At 37.5% G+C, this 23,600-nt stretch overlaps 1 protein-coding gene across 1 annotated transcript in view; it reads right to left on the bottom strand.

Annotated features, from left to right (window-relative positions):
* SCRB4 (scavenger receptor class B member 4) overlaps positions 1-23,600 on the bottom strand; it is a 69,460-nt gene that overhangs the window by 31,784 nt on the left and 14,076 nt on the right. The window contains exon 2 of the mRNA XM_028174980.2: positions 2,558-2,688. Coding sequence (XP_028030781.2) covers positions 2,558-2,677 — 120 coding nt within the window. The 5' untranslated portion in view covers positions 2,678-2,688. The remainder of the gene's footprint in view (positions 1-2,557; positions 2,689-23,600) is intronic.

The following is a 23,600-nucleotide window of genomic DNA, read 5'->3' on the forward strand; positions in this document are numbered from 1 at the left end:
ATGGGCTTGATTAATCACTTAACACCAGGTGGGCTATGAACTCACTCACCCATCTAAAAAAAAAAAAAACGGCCACCGCTACGCCTCCCCCAAACCTTGCCACAACGATCAGTCCTGCGCTGAATGCATCCAAGATGATTGCATTATTCTGGATCAACACAGTAAATTTTTTGAAAAAAAATTCATGTACTGTATTTAAAAACTGGTGGCAGGATCTCTTGTGAGCCCGCACGGGTAGGTACAACCACCCTACCTATTTCTGCCGTGAAGCAGTACTGCGTTTCGGTTTGAAAGGGTGGGGCAACCCTTGTAACTATACTGAGACCTCAGAACTTATATCTCAAGGTAAGTGGCGGCATTTACGTTGTAGTTGTCCATGGGCTCCAATAACCACCCACTTATGAAATAAACAAAAAAATAATATATATATATATATATATAAACGCAACGTGTTTACTACGTGCACGTAAATTAGAAAAATAATTAAATGACCATTGTATGACCAATGTTTTACTTTGTCACAGAAACGCAACACTACGTAAAAAACTTCTAGCGCTGCCCTCAATAACGCAAGTGTATAAATTAGTCTGAAATACCTAAGCTGCCCAAGTAATTAGTATATCCTGTAGCAAGTAGAGGATTAAAATGATATGGCTTCGTTCGTCCGTCGTGAGGCGGTCGCAGTACTAATTGTATAAGCTAGATTTTGGTTTTTTACTGCAGCAATCGGGTAATGACAGATACTCTACCATTGTCAAGGGTTTATCCATACTAGAGGTCCCGCAGTAGTCGAAATTCGACTATAATTAATTGGAATTTTAAGTTTGTACACTACTATGATTGTATTTTTAACGCCAAGACTACACTATAGAAAAATATTAATAAAGATAAAACAATATTTAATCTATTCTCAATTTGACCACAGACGTCAAGAACATAAGCTTGACAATAAATAAATAGTATGCATGCGTGTGTGTGTCAAATACATGGTAATGTGTGTAATGTTTACTTTATTGATTTAACGTATCTTTTATGCATTATTTAAAAAAAATATTAGCATTGTGCACTTCTTCTCTATATTCTCTATAAGTGTAGAAACTTTCATACTCCTCCGTCCGCGCAATTTTCGTAAAAAGGGATACAAAGTTTTTGCTTCACGTATTAATATATAGATAAGCATCTCAATATGAATGCTCCCTTCATCTTATGACATCAGGCATAAATTTCACGAGCGCTTCGCGAAAAATTTGGCAACTATGTTGTCAGGTCTTACTTGCGTATTTATTTAGAACGAATCAAACAACGTTTCAAATATATATATATTTTTTTATTGCCTAGATGTGTGGACGAGCTCACAGCCCACCTGATGTTAAGTGGTTACTGGAACCCATATACATCTGCAACGTAAATGCGCCACACACCTTGAGATATAAGTTCTAAGGACTCAGTGTTTTTTATTTTTTTATTGCTTAGATGGATGGACGAGCTCACAGCCCACCTGGTGTTAAGTGGTTACTGGAACCCATAGACACGTACAACGTAAATGCGCCACCCACCTCGAGATACAAGTTCTAAGGTCTCAAGTATAGTTACATCGGCTACCCCACCCTTCGAACCGAAACGCATTGCTGCTTCATGGCGGAAATAGGCGGGGTGGTGGTACCTACCCGTGCGGACTCCCAAGAGGTCCTACCACCAGTTACAACATATATATATAGTTACAACGTAAGTAAATATATAATAAGTAAGTATAATAAGTACATATGTCATTATGTCTATCTATCCTATTATTGATCGGTATTTGGCGCCAAAATTGTCGACTGTAAATTTTCCTATGCATAGTTTAGATTTTTTACACAATAGGCTTACTTTAATCGTCCGCCATTACAATAAAAAAAAAACAGGAAATCTAAATTGTTATTGATTACGTTTGATGAGCCGACGCGCTCGCGAGTCATCTGGCATTAAATGGTTACCAAAGGTGGCGTACATAGCAGAGTGATGAATGCTGCCTTCACTCAAGATTATTCAAGGGATATATATATTCGACGCCTTAATAAGTTTATTTATTTGTTTGGGAAACAAACAGTACAATACAAACTTAAAACATTTAAAAAAATACCTAAAACAATAACCAAACTTGTTTCCACAACCAAAATCACATATAAGTAGAAAGTGAACAGAGAAGAGAAATTCCGTTTAGAACGCACGGAAATTCGGACTACACTTAAATGAAATTTGGCAAAGAAGATAACTAGAATCAATCTTGATCCCTCAGTAGCCTACGATCGACTAGAGAGACAAATTCTGTGGGTTCTGGTGAGTTATAGCGACGACAATGGCATAAAAGATACTTAAAAACTTTTTTTGGACTCTTTCTAGTCGCTCAATGTAAATATTATTATATATTTTTTATTGCCTTTGTAGGCAGATGAGCATACGGCCCACCTGATGGTAAGTGGTCACCGTCGCTCATGGACGTCAGCAATGCCAGGGGCAGAACCAAGCCGCTACCTACCGAATATTGGGGAAGTTATGATTAAACAATGATACTCACAGAACCGAAGGCTGAATCGAAGATCGCGCCCCACGTCAGGGCCGCGACGAACGCGGAAAGCGCTAAGAGCGCTCCTCCGCAGATCCACAACGAGCGCCATCTCAACAAACCACCACGCATCGTAGGTAGAACTGTAATTAAATAACATTAATTATAGCGCGGCTTTGGAGGAAGCCTTTACCAACTGGTAAACGGACTTACAGTATACTTAGAGCGAGTTTTTTTACGTTCTCGATAGCGTAAAAGTTAACTCAAATTTGTATAGAGTTGGAACGTTTACACACGTTTGCCGCTAGGGGCGCTGTTCCAACTCCATACAAGTTTGAGTTAAATTTTTCCCTATCGAAAACGTTAAAAAACTCGCACTAAGCACACAAGATGTAAAGAAAAACAAAATAAGCAAATTATTTTAATATTACAGTGACTAGCATTGCTGAAGTCCATGGGCGACGGTAATCACTTACCATCAGGTGGGCCGTACGCTCGTCTACCCACAAAGCAAATAAAAAAAATCCTTATTGGTTACCATAGCGGTTGTTCCACGCTTCAGATTGGAACAAGTGTCACAAAAAAATGAGAGTTGGTGATTGCAGTACTTTTTATTATTTATTGTTTAGATGGGTGGACGAGCTCACAGCACACCTGTTGTTAAGTGGTTACTGGAGCCCATAGACATCTACAGCGTAAATGCGCCACACACCTTGAGATATTAGTTCTAAGGTCTCAAGTATTAGTCACAACGGCTGCCCTACCCTTCAAACCGAAACGCATTACTGCTTCACGGCAGAATTAGGCAGGGTGGTGGTACCTACCCGCGCGGACTCACAAGAGGTCCTACCACCACAACGCTGGAAAAATACTCAGCAAACACCGCTGTCGGTTCTTTGGTGAATCCCTCAGGCGCTTTTTACGACCAAAACGCAACCATTTAGAATCACTATCGGGTACCACGAATCGAATATAGTAGATTAATAAAATTAAAATATGATCATATCGTTACTTTTTCACGATAACAAAATATTGTTTTCTTTTATTTTAATTTTATTGAAACACAATAAACATCTATCGGACACTGTCCTAATTTGGTAATACCTTTTATTATCTATACATCTATACATATAAATCAAATTGGAGTGTCTGTTTGTAATATTGAAATAACCGCTTTTTACTACATGCATATGAATATATATACGGTACATACACCAAAATAACATTTGTTACAATTTTTGTCTGTCCGTCTAATCTAATGTTCCGGCTAATCTCTGGAACGGCTGGACCGATTTTGATGAGACTTTCACTAATAGGTAGCTGATGACATAAGAAGTAACTTAGGCTTACTTTTTTTAGACTAGCTTTGCCCTGCGGTGTCACCCGCAGTTATTGTCGTACCGCGCGCAACATGACGGGCTTCGCCTATCAATAATAAAATTTAATGTTTCCGAAGCGAAGCGAGGGCGGGACGCTAGTATTTAATAAAGTGCGTTGATATGTACATACTTCTGCAGGTCGCAGTCCGAGAATATTTTACGAGTAGCCTTAACAAAAACCGCAGTAATGTGAGATAGATAGGATTATTAGCTAGCCGACTACAAAATGAATAGAAGCACACGTATTGTGTTTTCATCGACATTGCGAGACGTTTAATATTCAACAACATCGAGCTAAAGTTTTTTTTATAATTTGGGGGATAATTTTGTTTTTCTCTACTACGAAAACCAACAGTAAATACGCAATACTCCATTATAAATGCAATGACAGGTTTACATTGGTTGCCCGAATCTATAATGAATAATGAACTGGTGGTAGGACCTCTTGTGAGTCCGCGCGGGTGGGTACCACCACCCTGCCTATTTCTGCTGTGAAGCAGTAATGCGTTTCGGTTTGAAGGGTGGGGCAGCCGTTGTAACTATACTTGAGACCTTAGAACTTACATCTCAAAGGTGGGTGGCGCATTTACGTTGTGGATGTCTATGGGCTCCAGTAACCACTTAACACCAGGTGGGCAGTGAGCTCGTCCACCCATCTAAAAAAAAAATTTAATCTTAAAAACAAATACTCGATTATTAAGACATTTTGAAAGCCAATCAAAAAACTTGAATGTAGTTAAATATTAACGACGAATTAGCACAGGTCTAGCTAGTGAATACAATTAAGATTTTCAAAGGTCCGGCTGTCGCGTTGTTGTGACATAATTATGTTGGAATTAGATGGATTTTATGACCTTCAGATGAGTTGTTGTTACCTATTAATGTTGGCAATATGTTGTAATAATGTGATCTAGATTACAATCAGTATTTGTCTAAGGTTGGGTGGTCGTTTACGTTAAGTACTATAGAAAAATTGTTTGATAGCAAAAAATTAAACGCTCTGATTATAACCAGACTGGGATACTAATTCAATCATCATCATATAATCATTAAGTTACTTTTTCGCTTCATGGGACACGGATTCTGCCTATAAAATCAAAATGACAATCTTCTTAAAATTTTTTTAACACTAAAATCTCTTTTTTTATTCACTTACTTTGAACGTTAGTAATAGGATTCGCCCGGGAATTTATATGCGGAAAAATACTTAGCTAATAAACCTAGTGCATATCGTCGTACGCGTACCAAGCCTTCAGTAAATTGTATTAAATACTTCCCGGGGGACCGATGTTCCGAACAGGAAACTTCTAACAAAATCTTTAATCATTTTTATTGGTACTTATTTACATATACAAATATATTATATATACATATAAGACTTTTTCTATTTAATTTACTAGGAACTGTAAGTTGTAATTAAACATGGAGTTGCTCTAAAAACAAAGATTTTATTAATTTTAATAACTTAAAAAGTACACAAGACTAACAATCAGTACAACCACATTGCAAATTGATATCTCACCTGAAAACAAAGAAACGACATTCAAATTCCACCACTCTCAATTCCTTATAATAATTATCCAGTTTAGTAACAATATGCCCGAACATGGCAGATGTCATCTCCTTCAATATCAATACATGTCACTATTATCGACAGCGCTATCTATATGATTACATAGGAGCTATAGAGCGCTTTACAAATGTACTATAAAGAAATATAGTTTCTTTACATATATATAGATCGGAATTGATCACCGTCACACATCAGCAACGTGGTACGATAGCTCCTACGTCAAGCTAAAAACTCTTCAAACTAGACGACGTTGAGAAAGGTACTCACGAAACAGTAAGCCAAATGTGAGCCTCATATTGTATTTTTATTACGTAAATAAAATATTTATGTTTGAAACAGAGCATTCGGAGGATGTCGCGGGATTAGCACTTTAAAGGCGAATTCATACGCTAATGAAGCTATAATTTAAGCTCGAAAAAATCTCTGTTGTTGCTGATAAGATAGGGGCGAATTTTGTCTGCGGTTTTTGTACTAGCGATAACAGACGTGGGGTATATAGATACTATAATAGTAGTACCTACATTCAGATTTAGGTATCGTGTATATGAGCCCTGGGTTCTCGTCGAATACGGTCAATTCGCATTATAGTTTAGCCCATAAACCATAGCCCATAGCCCATAACCCACTGATTTTCTCGCTGGGTCGTCTCAGTGAGTCGCGACTCCGATCCGGTGGTAGATTCAGTGGAGAGCTGCTCTTGCTAAAGCTAATGTTGCAGATTGAGCAGAGTGGGCTCTTCCACTAGACATGTTGAATTCAGAAAGTTCCCTCGAGATCACTGGTACATAGGTAAGCAAAAGGTCAGAAATATCCGACGTGTCGTGAATCCGTCTATCAAGTTAATATTACCCAAGCTTGAACAAAATTAAATCAAATTCATTAACTTCAAAGTAAGTACTACATACAATATTACATAATGTTTATTCCTTTTTACGTTTGACAAATATTCAAGAAGGTCCCAAATCTCGGAATCCTTAAGATTTCTTCTTGTACTGTATCATAATGCACTTGATCTAAAAGCTTTCCACGGAAAAAGCGTTTCGGGAGAGCTTTCTTCAAACTTACAATTTAAGTCACGTCGCGAAAGCTCGCGTTTTTGAGGGCGATCCTATTTCGCTCCATTACCGTCCTCAACTTCATTAGCATGAGTTCAAAACTGATCTAGTAACGCACTCTTGAAACTAAAAGATTTCTTTTACTTGTCTAGCTCCACTGTATTATTAATCTCTAATACGATTACTCTAGTTTTGTAGCTAGCTCACCTAATGACCGTTGAATCCCACAGTAATCACAGCGGGCCATCGCCCACTTTAAAACATTTTTTTTATAGCATAGATGGGTGGACGAGCTCACAGCCCAACTGGTGTTAAGTAATGTTAAGTAAGCACTACTTCTTCACGGCAGAAATAGGCAGGGTGGTGGTACCTACCCGTGCGGACTCAAAAGAGGTCCTACCACCAGAAATTACGCAAATTATAATTTTACGGGTTTGATTTTTACTACACGATGTTATTCCTTCACCGTGGAAGTCAATCGTGAACATTTGTCAAGTACGTATTTCATTACAAAAATTGGTACCCCCCTGCGGGATTCGAACACCGTTGCATCGCTACATACGAATGCACCGGACGTCTTATCCTTTAGGCCACGACGACTCAAACATTATGATGGGGTGGTGATGCAATTGATTGCACGTCAAAAAAATTAACGATTACATTGTATTGAAGTATTGAAGCGATCACGGCACTAAATATCCGCCTAAGACCCTGTATCTTCATTTATAAAGTACAATGTTATTATGTATTTGTTGTACATTAATGTTGTCGATTTCATTTTTATAAAATATAATAAATGTTGATGCTTATAAATGATATAGGAGAGAAATGACAGTAAAAAAACGCATGCATTACCAATAAAAAATGACGCACCCGTGTGAAAACCGTTAAATAATGTAACTAAGTGTAATTTAATCAAGGTCGTACGCTACACTAGACATACACTCACAAAAAAAACCACAGATATGTGTATAAAAAAAGAAAAAAATATGAAAACGTCTCCTTTAAGTAATGTTAAAATGGGGTGATTCGGGACAAATTCCAACTTGATAAACAATTTTAAGGTAGTTGTTGATGTTTAAAATGCTATATCAGGATCAAAATTATTGAGTCTTGGGGCTATCTTTGTTATCCAATTTAAAGCTATGCAATTAGCATTCCAGTTTAAGCAAAAAAAGCAAAAATAGGTGCTATCCCTATTTACCCAGAAATTGCGGTTATTGGGGACGTAATTATAGACGTAATAAAATAACACTGCATTGATAATTTTGAATAAAAGTTCTAGACAAAAACATCATGAATAAACCAGATTCTTACCAACAAATTTAAAAAATATTTTTATAACTTCATAGACAACCCTACAAACCTGTACTTAGTTCGTTTCCATTTTATAAAAAATTAATAAATAAATAAATATTGAGCGTCGAAAGATTTTTCTGGCTTTTTCCCCATTCGCCTCTCAATCCCTAATCGCCCCATTTTACGGTACATTCAGTTCTAGACGTATCATCCGAAACTGTGAGATAACGCAGACAACACTATCACATAGTATTTCGTAATTTGTTATGTTTCAAAGATCTGTTTGTTACTAGAAGAAACTGTTAATATATTACCTTAATATTAATTCGAGTAATTATTGCAATAATTGAATTGTTTTTGTTTAGAATTTTGATCTTATGAAATTGCTATTAATAAGAATCGAATTGAGGAAATATTAAAGATGTGCCAATGTTTTTTAATTCATCCGGCTAGTTAGGGCACAGGAAATTGAAGATAATGCCCAAAGAATATGAATAGTGCACGATTGGGCAGTTCAGTGAATAATACAAGAAGCACATTTCGACTGAAGGTAATCTGAACTTTATATCTGGTGGTAGGATGTCTTGTGAGTCCAGACTGCCACCACCACCACCCTGGCTATTTCTGGCGTGAAGCAGTAATGCGTTTCGGTTTCAAGAGTGGGGCAGCCGTCGTACTGTACTGAAACCTTAGAACTCACATTTCGAGGTGGTTGGTGGCATTTACGTTGTAGATGTCTATGGGCTCCAGTAACCACTTAACACAAGGTGGGCCGTGAGCTCCTCCAACCATCTAAGCAATAAAAAAATAACACGTATTGATTCAGGAATGCTGTAACCCAAGTATTTTCAAACAAATTCTGCTAAAAGCAACTCCCACTTACGGAGATTTTCGTAGCATATATTTTGCTGGAGAATCAAAAAAGCAAACGATGACGTGTTAAATATTTTGTATTTATTAAAAACAAACATTAAATAAGGTACATTACAAATCGATTTTTCAAACACAAAGCATTATTTCATACTAATAAGTATCATCTAACTAGTATAACAATGAAGGTTTGTATTCGTAAACTATGCGTCTTTTATTAGATCGAGTCGAAGCTTCGTATAGTTGTTGTTTGAACTTCAAAGAAGACTTTAGACATGGTACTATAAAGTGTGATACGCCCGTAGTTTAAAAAAAAACCATTGTATCTCATATAGCAATTTTTATTTTAAAAAAAAACTGCCTTCCTATTGCTAACAGCCTCGATTGGTTAGGTTAGCTTCACCGGACGTTAATTTCAAGGAAGCGTTGCCGCTGTTTCTTATTAGTTCTGGCACGCATCCTCTAAGCCGTAGTTTAGTTTTAAAAGGACAGAAGCGAGAAACATAAATAAGGAAGATTGTGAGATGATGGTAGCGTTTTTATTTTGTTCCTACCTAAGCTGGTAGCCTTGAGAGGCTATTCCAGCGTAACCTTAACTAGTAGGTGAACTCACGGGACTCAAACCTGGCGACGTTGCTAACACGAACCTTAGAAAGAGCCGTGCTTCGCAGAATTTACCACCGGATCGGAAACGTGACCCACTGAGAAGATCCGCAGAGAAACTCAGTGGGTTGATGGTAGCGTAAGTATTAGACTGTACATAAACTTTTTCACGAGTTACCTTCGTAGAGCGTGGGTTTCAGTTCTGTAGGCTACCGCCCGTCAACGTGGCTCGTAATTCTTTGAAGATAGAGGTGATCGCAAATCAAAATTCCGTTCGTCTTTTTGTAACTCTATTTCAAACATGCCAGACCGCCGCGAAGTCATTAATTTTGTTTTATGCAGCAACATTTTACATTAGGTAAATTTACGCGGTAAAATTTTATGTCCACAGATTATATTTCTACCGGTTTTAAGATTTTTATGTATGCAACCTATTGGCAAAAGATGTTCAAATATGGCGTTAACAAGTATCTAATGAAAGGCTCGACGGAATCAGATTGTTTGAAAAAATCATTTTCGGATATTAATTTCAATATCAATTTCAATTTGTAGGCAGCGGCTTGGCTCTGCCCCTGGCATTGCTGACGTTCATGAGCGACGGCAACCACTCACCATCAGGTGGGCCGTGTGCTCGTCTGCCTATACGGCAATAAAAAATAATAATAATAATTCAATTAATTTCAATAATTCGAACTATTAAAAAATTAAAAACAATAATCAAAACGGTAAAACGGTTTCATTTTGATCAAATTAATTCAATCGTTATTTTAAAATTTGCTAAAGTAATATACTAAATGAAATACCAAGCCAGCCATAGACGCAGCCCACTGAGTTTCTCGTTACACGGATCTACTTAATAGCTCGCGATTCAGATCCGGTGGTAGATTCAGCGAAGCACTGCTAAGGCTAGGGCTAGTGTTAGTAAATTCTCTCAGGTTGAGCCCATGAATTGACCTACCCGTCTGGGCGTAGTCGGAATAGCCTCATAGGCTTCCAGCGAACAGGTAAAGAAAAAAAAAGAAATACAGATACACACAGATATACACAATATAAAACATGCAAGTAAAACATAAATTTATTGTTATATGAAACGGAAAACCCGACAGTATTAAAATGAATGACTAAAAAGCGAAAAACAAGCAGTAATAATAAATGCATTGCGCGCTGGGAACTAGCTGATCGATAATTTAATTACATGAGATGTGTGTAATTAATGATAACGTTAAAATTACTCATGAATAAGGTTTTACATTCCCCCTTGTTTAATGTCTCATCTAGAAGTGTCATCGCTTTTTCTACAAATTTATGTTTCATCTATATATTAATACGTGAAGCAAAAACTTTGTATCCCTTTTTACGAAAATTGCGCGGACGGAGGAGTATGAAATTTTCCACACTTATAGAGAATATAGAGAAGAAGTGCACAATGCTAATATTTTTTTAAAATAATACATAAAAGTTACATTAAATCAATAAAGAAAACATTACACACACTACATACCATGTATTTGACGCACACACGCATGCATACTACTTATTGTCAAACTTTTGTTCTTGACGTCTGTGGTCAAATTGAGAATAGATTAAATATTGTTTGTCTTTGTTAATATTTTTTATAGTGGTGAAATTTGTGATTATAGAAGTATAAAATACAATCATAATAGTGTACAAACTTACAATTCCAATTAATTATAGTCGAATTTCGACTACTGTGGGCGGGACCTCTAGTTTTTATAATGTTACAATGTTCTTATCATTTGAACCTTGACTATTGATAGCAGTGCATTATCTGTTGACTTACGTAACCATGGTTACGAACATTCACCCCGTAGCTCCATCCGCATCTGATTATGCAATTACATTTTTTATTATTTTGGAACGTCTATGATTGAACTGTTTTTATTTTCTATTTGTTGGACGAAGGAATTGCTGGTTGCGCAGAGGCCGTTTCAGATTAATTAGGCTACCTAGATTGATCAGCTAGGAGGGCAGACTGTGGGTAGTTGGAATAGCCCCTTAGGCTATTAACAATTAGAAGGAAAATAATTTAGGATGAAACTCCAATGGGGTGATTTCGCTGAATAAACCGAAGAACAAAAAAATGTGAATTGATCCCGCACGACCTGATACCACAATACCGCCATTTTCTACTGTCAAGCAATTCTCCGCTCCGATAGGTCTCAATCACACATAGTAACAACACAGTTAAACACAATGTTTTTGTCGTGCCTACTACACGTCTATAGACCTTTATAAATGCTACGGAGGCGGAAAAACAAATCGCGAAATGTACGCTAAAAAAAAATTTGTATCAAACTTCATAAACACGTTTTGCTGTGTAATAAAAGTCAAATTTTATTTAATGGGGTCCGCCTGTACTTATCTAGATAACGTGCTGGCGATCTCGCGACCACACCTAACGTAATCTAGTCACGGGAGCCCATAGACATCAACTTGGATAGCGCTACCCACCTCCAGACACAGAACTTAAACATGGAACGGTTCGTTCCATGCCAATAGATTACCAGACGGTTTTTATTCTACCTAAGCTGATGGTCTTGGGAGACCATTTCAGTGTAACCATAATTAGTAGGTGGCTCAAACCTGACGACGTTGCTAACACTAATCCATGCAAGAGCAGTGCTTCGCAGAATCTATCTACTACTGGATCGGGAAAAGCAAGCCCACTGAGAAGATCTGGCGAGAAACTCAGTGGGCTGTGTCTGTGGGTTAATTTAGGGCGCTCATGGTGCTTGGGGTACATAAAGCACCGTTAGTGGATCGGGGGATCCAAAATGACGCGGAGACGGATAACAAAACAATTATACGTTGAAACTCTTGAACACACGTGTCCAATAAAGACCCGGCCTTGGATTGAACTACATCAATGAGACAAATAGTAGTCGTAGTGTGTATTTGAGATTCAAATTATGTGACATTTAATGCCGAGACAGCTTGATAAATATACGGCCGGTTTATTTGTATGAAGTACTAACATGTTTTTATACAAACTCCGACGGTAAGGGAACAACATCGTGTTATCAATTCGCTAATATAAAACTCGTCTTAAAAACCGGCTAAAGTTAATTCATTTGCCTAATGGTTTTAGAGTGTTGTGCCTCATGAGAAATCACTACTTCTCTCGGTTTGTAATGAACCTGGTAACTTGTCTGGATGGTCGTGGACTGGTAGTGGTGGTGGACTTGAATTGGTCAGTCCATCGCATGGGCGACCTTCCATGTACTGTGATGCCTTCTACTTGGCCCTTTTTTTTTTTTTTAACGCTGGGGAATCCATTTACGGATACCCGGTCGAGGGGGGTAATAGACCGGGTTATGTCGGACTCCGGCGCCTCCAGAGAAGAAGAGGGAGAAGAGGAAGACCAAAGTCCTCCTCTTCTTCCAATTCCTACCGGGAGACTACGCCTGAGAAAGGCGCGCGAGGCGCTACGCGGCGTCTACCACGCAGGACCCGCCCCGCAAAACCAACTACCGACTAAACCCCATCGAGCTCCAGCACTCCGACTCCACGAAACCTACGGTACCGTACAATGCGCGCCGCAGGCTCGCCGTCGCCGGTACCCATCCTGACAATAGGACGGGATCCAATCCCCGGGAAGATCCCGCAGGACGTCGTCTCGGGAGACACCGTGAGTCCCTGAACGACAATGATAATGATAACAACGTATTGAAACTGACTGACAACCAGGACCAAAGTGATACGACAAAGAGAAAAATGCTGCAGACATACCTAAGACCAAATTTATGCTGCAAGGATTTTTTTATATTGCTTAGTTGCTTGGACGAGCTCACGGCCCACCTAGTGTTAAGTTACCAGAGCCTATAAACATCAACAATATAAAGGCCACCACCCACCTTGGGAGATGAGTTCCGAGTCTCAGTATAGTTACAACGGCTGTCCCATCCTTCAAACCGAAACGCATTACTGATTCACGGCCGAAATAGGCAGGGTGGTGGTATATAGGCTCCGAGCACACAACACAGCCTAGCACCAGTGGATAAGTTTGTTCGTATCCCCCTAAATAAACACCTTATAACAATACCATTAAAACTTTTTATCGTTTTTTAGTTAGGCGGTTATTTATGAGGTGTTAATGTGTCTGCCGGCTCATTTATAATAAGAAAATCACCTAGATCTTCTTGAAACCCAACGCTGATTCTTGGCACAACGATCGCAGCAATGTAACGCAATGCGCTTTGATGATATTGATATTTAAGACCCCAAATAAATGTGAACGACCTTTGACTTCGAACGACGGATGTGTCAATTCCGTCGACGTTCTTACTATACAATAAATTAGATTAGCCATGATTGTCACAAACGTTAGGCAGAATAGAATATTTCTCCGTGTTTTCAGACAGACGCGCTAACAGCTCAACCAGTTTTAAATAGTTACTGAAGCTCACAGGCATATTGAGTTATGAACTTGACATATAATTTGCGTTGTTTTGGATTTTATTGCTTAGATGGGGGGACGAGCTCACAGCCCACCTGATGTTAAGTGGTTACTGAAGCCCATAGACATCTACAACGTAAATGCGCCACCCACCTTGAGATATAAGTTGTAAGGTCTCAGTATAGTTACAACGGCTGCCCCACCCTTCAAACCGAAACGCATTACTGCTTCACGGCAGAAATAGGCAGGGCGGTGGTACCTACCCGCGCGGACTCACAACAGGTCCTACCACCAGTTGCGTTGTGAGTACGCAATTAATTATGCTATTAATTAATTAACTATCCATAATATTAACAACGAGGCGAGCTGTTTATTAAAATGTGCGGATATCGAATTAGTAATTCATGATAAATTAATAAACTGACAGGAAGTTTTTAAATTTTTCCGGGTTTTATTTTGATTTAAAATATACATACCCATACTAATGTTTACCGTAATGCTTTGACTGTCAAGGTTTTAGCTTCCCTAAGCTTTTAATAAGATAATAAACAAAAATACGCGACTGCTTTAAAGGACAGTTTCACCCGTAAGGATTTTTTATTTTTTTATTGCTTAGATGGGTGGACGTGAGCTCACAGCCCACCTGGTGTTAAGTGGTTACTGGAGCCTACTGGAGTCTATGGGCAATAACAAGTTACAACGGCTGCCCCACCCTTCCAACCGAAACGCATTACTGCTTCACGGCAGAAATATGCAGGGTGGTGGTACCTACCCGTACGGACTCACAAGACGTCCTACCACCAGTAATTACGCAAATTATAATTTTGCGAGTTTGATTTTTATTACTCGATGTTATTCCTTCATCGTGGAAGTCAATCGTGAACATTTTGTTGAGTACGTATTTCATTAGAAAAACTAGTACCCGCCTGATATTCGAACACCGGGTGCATCGCTCAACACGAATGCACCGGACGTCTTATCCTTTAGGCCACAACGACTTCAAATGATACTTCATTAAGATTTTCGCGTTATGAAGAAGCCCACGTAGCCACGTTTAACGGTAGGCAGCGGCTTGGCTCTGCACCTGGCATTTCTGAAGTCCATAGGCGACGGTTACCACTCAGCATCAGATGGACCGTATGCTCGTCTGCCTACACTGGGCAAAAAAAAGGCCCAAATGTATACATGAAACTTGGTTACGAGGCTTGGATATAACAGAACGTATCAACTTTAATCTATCCAATATACATAATATATTCTTGTATCTACATCCGTCACAACATTTATCTTATGCATGTTTTTATTTTTATAATATCATTGAGGGCAAGATAAACTAAATATTTGTGATAAAAGATAAATAGTATTTTAGTGAAACACATGAGTTTACAAATGAGCAAGAAAATTTGAAATAACATTTAATATTAATATTTTCGGCCTGGGTCTTTTCTAAGTAACCCTACCTAAAGCCCTGTACAGAAAGGAACTTATTTATCATCATGAACCTATTACAGTCCACTGCTGGGAATAGGCCTGTCCAGTTGCACTAAACATATTCATAAGAATGTAATAATAATTCATAATAATTATTTATTTTTTATTTTATTGCTTAGATGGGTGGACGTGAGCTCACAGCCCACCTGGTGTTAAGTGGTTACTGGAGCCTACTGGAGTCTATGGGCAATAACAAGTTACAACGGCTGCCCCACCCTTCCAACCGAAACGCATTACTGCTTCACGGCAGAAATATGCAGAGTGGTGGTACCTACCCGTACGGACTCACAAGACGTCCTACCACCAGTAATTACGCAAATTATAATTTTGCGAGTTTGATTTTTATTACTCGATGTTATTCCTTCATCGTGGAAGTCAATCGTGAACATTTTGTTGAGTACGTATTTCATTAGAAAAACTAGTACCCGCCTGATATTCGAACACCGGGTGCATCGCTCAACACGAATGCACCGGACGTCTTATCCTTTAGGCCACAACGACTTCAAATGATACTTCATTAAGATTTTCGCGTTATGAAGAAGCCCACGTAGCCACGTTTAACGGTAGGCAGCGGCTTGGCTCTGCACCTGGCATTTCTGAAGTCCATAGGCGACGGTTACCACTCAGCATCAGATGGACCGTATGCTCGTCTGCCTACACTGGGCAAAAAAAAGGCCCAAATGTATACATGCAACTTGGTTACGAGGCTTGGATATAACAGAACGTATTAACTTTAATCTATCCAATATACATAATATATTCTTGTATCTACATCCGTCACAACATTTATCTTATGCATGTTTTTATTTTTATAATATCATTGAGGGCAAGATAAACTAAATATTTGTGATAAAAGATAAATAGTATTTTAGTGAAACACATGAGTTTACAAATGAGCAAGAAAATTTGAAATAACATTTAATATTAATATTTTCGGCCTGGGTCTTTTCTAAGTAACCCTACCTAAAGCCCTGTACAGAAAGGAACTTATTTATCATCATGAACCTATTACAGTCCACTGCTGGGAATAGGCCTGTCCAGTTGCACTAAACATATTCATAAGAATGTAATAATAATTCATAATAATTATTTATTTTTTATTTTATTGCTTAGATGGGTGGACGAGCTCACAACCCATCTGGTGTTAAGTGGTTACTGGAGCCCTTAGACATCTACAACGTAAATGCGCCACCCTACTTGAGGTTTATGTTCTAAGGTCTCAAGTATAGTTACAACGGCTGCCCCACCCTTCAAGCCGAATCGCATTACTGCTTCACGGCAGAAATAGGCGGGTTGGTGGTACCTACCCGTGCGGACTCACATGAGGTCCTACCACCAGTAATTACGCAAATTATAATTTTGCGTGTTTGATTTTTATTACACGATGTTATTCGTTCACCGTGTCAAACATTTGTTAAGTACGTATTTCATTAGAAAAATTGGTACCCGCCTGCGGGATTCGAACACCGATGCATCGCTCGATACGAATGCACCGGACGTCTTATCCTTTAGGCCACGACGACTTCAAAATCATCTTCATTTTCTCAGTGGGTCGCGTTTCCGATCCGGTGGTAGATTCTACGAAGCATTGGTCTTGCTAGGACTAGTGCTAGCAACGCCACCAGGTTAGAGCCCCGTGAGCTCACCTAATCGTTCTGTGTTTCTAATATAAACCCCCGAGATTACTAGAACAGGTAGGAGAAAAAAATTTAATGACCAGAAAACCGTTATACCATAAAATTGGAGGTTCGACTTCATATCTCAAGATTGGTGGCAGTCACTTTGCGACTGAACCCGCCGACACAACAGCACCGTAACTAAGCACTCATCTAAGGCAACAAACAAAAATAAATGATAGTTTAAAAAAAACTAAAAAAATACGCTTTTATAGAAAACCCAACTAAAAAATAGAAATTAATTTTAATAAATTTGAATTAAAAATAGTGTAAGAAAATATGTTTTTATTGTAAAAAAGCGTGGGGTGCTTTTCAGGATATTGTCAAAATAACCCTTCTACTCATATCTGTTCATAAAATATTTATAACTATTGATACCATGCACCCCACGCAAATTTATTTTCTATTTTTCAGTTGGATTTTCTATAAAAGCGTATTTTTTTAGATTATTTTAAACTATTATTTATTTTATTTTTTAGTCGATTTTAAATATTTTCTAATTTTTAAAATATTAAATTGTAATTGGTCTTTAATAAGTATGCCAAATTTTGAGTTAATCCGACGTTTTGAAATGATCAAAATCATGTTCAAAGATTCCGTTACACACTAACATACATACGTCTGAAGCTAATAAAAGCGTATTAAAAAACGTTAAATCTGAATAATATGTAATAATTTTAGTAATAAATAAAGGATTTATATCATATTTACATAAAAGCTTAAAGTATTTTAATGCTTCTGTACGAATACAATACCTCTGTGTGCGACCCGCGTCAAGTACATATTTCGGTGTATGAGTGAAGAAGACCTGTTCGTACGATATCTTTATTGATAAAATTCCAATGTGATTTGAGATTCATTAATTCATTCTTAAAGATCATCCTTGTACTCGTGTTTCTTTCGTAATTTTATCGTTGTTTAAAAGGAAAATATTTATTTATTCAAATTCAATATCTAATACTAATTGATAATTTTGCGCTGAATGTAGTCTCATTCAATCTATTTCATATTTATTATGGCTTGAACTTTTGAGGTTTTCTTCTTCTTCTTCTTCTTCTTTGTCGTTTCCTCATTACTGAGGGTCGTGACCACCTTGGTCCAGTTTTTGCACCAGCTTCCTCCAATGTTGCCTACATTGGGCCTGCTTAATGGCGCCCGGGACGCTGGTGTTTGTGGCCTCCTTGATAATGTCCGTCCACCTGGTTGGCAATCTTCCTCGACTTCTCTTTCCTTCCACGTGACCTACAACTATTAATTTTTCCAAGTTCTGGAGTTTTCTACAGAATCGAAATTATTACTTATCGGGTTCGTACCGCCCCTGGACTGGTACGTGGTAAATAATGGTGATCTTAAGGCAGCTAGGCGAAAACAATAGCTTTATAAAGATTTCGAAGATTGTCTCCGTCAACGATATGTAACGTAGGATATTAGCTATGAAAGTATTTTTTTAACTGATAGAATTGTAAAATAAATAAATATAAATTATAGGTAATAAGTTATAACATGCTTGTGTAAGCATGAGCGTTACGAAGTCTATCGCTCCAGTAACCACTTAACGCCGGATAAGCCGTAACCTAGTTTACCTGTCTGTGCAAAAAAAAGATTAAAAAAATTTCATTAAAAATCCACTTTACTCATTCCAGTTTTAGTTCTAATTAACTTTTCAATTAGTTTCCTGAAGCTTATATAATAGAAAGGCCAATTTGAAGTAATCACTTCAGGGAATAAATTCTTCGTAGAAAACACGAACCCAATGTTTTTGTAAAATATTCTTTATCTCGTACATTATGCCGATAATAATATTTGACTGTTTTTAGCTCATTAATCGTCTGGGAATGAATGGGTCAGAATACCGCGTTATCCGATTATACATATTAGTTATCGAATAGTTAACGAACAAACACAAGCTTGTTGTGCCGAGGAGTAGGTTACATAAGGTACGAAATTCATTCGGGTGTTTGTCTGTGCGCCTGTACAACAAAATCCCATAAGATGTTCAGAACCTACAGATACATAGGTTAAAGAACATCTGTGCAATAAAGCTTACTATAAATCTTCTAGATAATCATTGATCTACAAGATTGCACAAAATCGGAATGAGTTTCTCGCTCCGGGCAGTTCAATATTGTAATAATTGTTATGTACTCATGTAAAAATGAATATTTAAAAAAAAATCTAATATTAAAAAAAAAATCTAATATAAAAAAAAACAAAAAAAAACATGCCCGCTGAGTTTCTTGCCAATCCTTCTCAGGTCGGAGGCCAGTTCTTGTGAATTGGCGGTAGTTCTTTTGACATTCAACAAGTATGTGCTTTCATTTATGTTGAATAACTTTTTTTGATTTGATAAAAAAAAAATTTTTGATTTTGATTTGATTTGATTTGAAATAATTATTCAACTACGCCCTGTAGCGTTAATTTTGACCACGCAATTTGACAAAAAAATTTGAAATTTGAAAACTATACGAATGAATAACTTATCGAACAAAAATAACAGTTAAGCAACCATGGGTTTTCCCTAAAGCAATTATATGAATATTTCGGAACAATGAGGCTTCTTGTAAACGTGATCCAAACTTTGCTACCATAAACAAAGCTTCTTTAAAGTGGGGCGTTTGGGGAAGGCCTTGGAATGCAAAGTTATACAAAAGAAAAAAATATGGACAAACTCTCTTTAAGGCAAGTCGTAAGAATGTTTATAATGCAATACATTACGAAATACTTTATTACACTTCAAGGTACACCAAAATAACGGAAATCCATAAAAAAAGTAACCAAATGAGTTAAATTCAATTATACAATGGACGGAATCATCTCTCCATTTCAACGTTAGGACAGAGATGATTTTGGAAATTAATTTTATTATTGTTTTAATTGGAAATTACTTATATTAAAATTACTAACGATCTACTACTATCTTAATTACTAACTAATCTTGCGGTTGCCTTTTGATATTATAAGAAAAGTCGTCTCGCGAACATTTTACAGTTTTGACGCTTACGTGCTCAGATTTAATGATAAAATTAGTTTTAATTTTCAATACGAGAAAAATAATTTATTTAAAGAAACTACAAAGAAACTAGCATCGTGTGTAACACGATTTTATCATCATGACCTGTATCTATTTATTTACGTAAGGCAATCTTTCAACGTGATTTTCACAAAGACGACCGATTATTAACTTAAAAACTTGCGCACGTATCGAGATTCGATAAAAATATAATTATTCTACTATTTCCGCTTAATATCTTTGGGTAATTAGGATTTAATATTTGATTAATAATATTATTCATTAGCTTGCTTTTTGTTATTCTATACTAAAGTAATTGTAATTGAAACAATTCATTTATTTCGTATTTCAATGAATTAGGTCAGGGTTTCCCATTTTGTCGTTTTTAATTTAAAATTGATAACGCCTTTTTTATTATTGTAGACAATGCTAAGAGTCCACTGGAGTTTGTAAAGACCACAACACGGGTGACGTCACCCGCTACGAGAATGAACATCCAAGTCTGTATGAAAATTTTGTTATAGCGACCACCGCTATATAGTTATAGCCATGGTCGACTTGATATTAATTATACGCCTTCAGCTCCAACACTAGGAATAAGGACCCCGGTAACCGAAGTTGTCGAACTCAGCAAAGAGCTCGACGTACAACCTAACCTAAACATCAGCACGCTAAGTTTCTAGCCGGATCTTCTCAGCGGATCTTTTTATCCAACATCTTGATATCTGTCTTATTATTGTGTTTAGTTATTATTTTAGCACAATAGTTTAGTATTTATAGGTGTAATGAGAGGTCCTATGTTTGCGACAAAAAAAAGTCTAGCCAGCGACATAATATTCGTACTAAAAAGGCCAAGAAGCAATACGAAAGAATACTAGGAAATCTCGTCCGGTAGTGTGTGTCTAGAGAAATGAACATAGCATCCTTAGAGCATTAGATGCCCTTAGCTCTAACACTAGGAGTAGAGACCCGAGTACCCGTACTCGTCGAACTCCACTAACCTAAACAGCAGCCCACTGAGTTTCTCGCCGGATTTTCTCAGCGGATCGCGATTCCGATCCGGTAGTAGATTCATTCGCGAAGCAGCTGCTCTTAAGTTGTTAGATTTCTTTTGGAGGCGCTAGGGTAGCTGTTACCAAATCTCACCCTCCTGGCTGAGCTCTTGCTCGCCTACCTGACCTGGTGAAACTGGAAAGGCCTCCGGGCGACCAGTAATCCTTCAATCCTAAAAAACTTCGGCTACGATTCTTCCGCGAAATGTTTCCGTTAAATAATTGTTATCGAATTATTTTCTGTAATCATTTTTCTAGACTATTAATTATCTTCACCTTCGCGAATAAGAAATGTATTCACTATTTTCTGCTCACGTGGGATGTTTATAAGGAATGGTCACTCCATACCGCAGTACATTGAGTTAATAAGGAAGTCGGTAAAAAGGATGGATCATGATCTGTTAAGAGTCAGTACTGCACAACGCACACTGTGAGACGTCTTGCTTCTTTATAGTAATCTGTGGCTTTATTAAAATTTACTAATAATGTTTTTTTTTGTTTATTTGAACATTTTTGCGGTCACAGCTCCTACTACAATCTGACAGAGGTGGATTTTCCTTTGGTCTAATGTGTACGAGTAGTAGTATTATGGGGCGCCGGAATCTGAACTTTCAATGAACCTGTTGCATTTGTACCTACTAGTGATCCTTCGGTATTTTTTTATTTATTTTTATTGCTTGGATTGGTGGACGAGCTCACAGCTCACCTGGTGTTAAGTGGTTACTGGAGCCCATAGACATCCACAACGTAAACGCGCCACCCGTCTTGAGATATAAGTTCTAAAGTCTCAAGTATAGTTACAGCGGCGACCCCACCCTTCAAACCGAAATGCATTACTGCTTTACAGTAGAAATAGGCGGGGTGGTGGTACCTATCCGTGTGGACTCACAAGAGGTCCTACCACCAGTAAAAAGGTAGTCGGTAGTCGAAATTCGACTATAATTAATTGAAGTTATACTTATACTTATTATTATAAGTTTGTGTTGTATTATGATTGTATTGTCAAAGATTATTATACTTCTATAATCACAGATTTCGCTAAACTATACACTTTAGACAAATATTTAATCTATCTTCAATTTGACCACAGACTATAAGCAATAAGAAAAGTTTGACAATTGTCAAACTTTTTGACAATTGTCAAACTTTTTGCTAATTAGCAAATGTTATGCATGCATGTGTGTGCCAAATACATAGTAATGTGTTTAATGTTTTTTTATTGATTTAATGTATTTTTTATGCATAATTAAAAAAAATATTAACATTCTGCACTCCTCTAAATTCTCTATAATTGAGGAAAATTTCATACTCCTCCGTCCGCGCAATTTTCCTAAAAAGAGGTCCAAAGTTTTTGCTTCATGTATTAATATATAGATTCCGTTTTGACAGCGCGCTTACTAAATGGCGTCAAGCTCAAATATATTAAGTGTATAATCTATGGCGTCAAGGTTATTATTGCACACGGGCGCCACATTGTATTAAAGACGAATTTGCAAATCTTTAAGTGATGATAACGATTAATTAAATTAGTATTGATAACCAATTCCAGGATTATGAAAGAGTTGAAATGTTGAATTCGATAAGTTGTTATAGATCCTTCACTTCGAGAAGGCGGCACGACATGAGAACCCTCTTGTCGTGGCCGCTGGAAACTACATACCCGATCCTGTAAACCGAATGGTAAGCCGTCGACGTCGCCCAAAGCACGTCAATTAACGGTGCTTTTAGGCAGCACAAGCACCGGTCGCCGTCCTCGTCGAACCCGTCGCTTGCGACGAAGGGCTCGACGAGCGAATTAACCCATAGACACAGCCCATTGAGTTTCTCGCCGGATCTTCTCAGTGGGTCGCGTTTCCGATCCGGTGGTAGATTCTACGAAGCACTGCACTTGCTAGGGTCAGTGTTAGCAACTCTCCGGTTTGAGCCCCGTGAGCTCACCTACACACGTTAGGGTGAAGCTGAAATAGCCTCTCAAGGCTATCAGGACAGGTAGGAAAAAAAAATTGATCCTTTGGTTCTTCGCAAGATATGGATTTCTCCCGCTACCATTATTGAATTAATAAAGAAAATTTGAATCGAGTGAATTAATATAGCATAACCATCAGAATGGAGCATGGTCGAAATCCACTAACATGCAATGGTAATATGTAAATGGCGTTTTAAAAAAAACGTACTTTTATGTCGTGAAATAAAATTGAAAACGATCACTGATTATCTTGGTTATTATGGTAACCTAATCAAACTACAAGCGTTTTAAATGTATATGTACATACATAACGACAAATTATAGATGTTAATGTCATCTATACTAATATGTACTTAGTCTGGCCATAAATACTGTTACAAAGGAAAACAAAAAAAAATCTATGGCAAATAACATTTATTACTTTTACAGTGTGTTAGTTTAATACATAAATATAAAATAATTTAAAGTATAAAAAGCTTATTCGAAGTGGTATCCATTGGCTGCAATACAGTCCTTTAAACGTTGAGGCCAGTTATCAATAGAAGCACGCACTCTTTCCATGGGAAATTTTTTCACTGCCAATCGTACGGATTGTTTTAGGGACTCCAAATTATCATGGCGCTTAGAGCAAGCCGTACTCTCTAAAACTGACCATAAATCATAA

Source organism: Bombyx mandarina, chromosome 12, assembly GCF_030267445.1.
Source record: "Bombyx mandarina strain Sakado chromosome 12, ASM3026744v2".
In the NCBI taxonomy this organism is placed as follows: domain Eukaryota; kingdom Metazoa; phylum Arthropoda; class Insecta; order Lepidoptera; family Bombycidae; genus Bombyx; species Bombyx mandarina.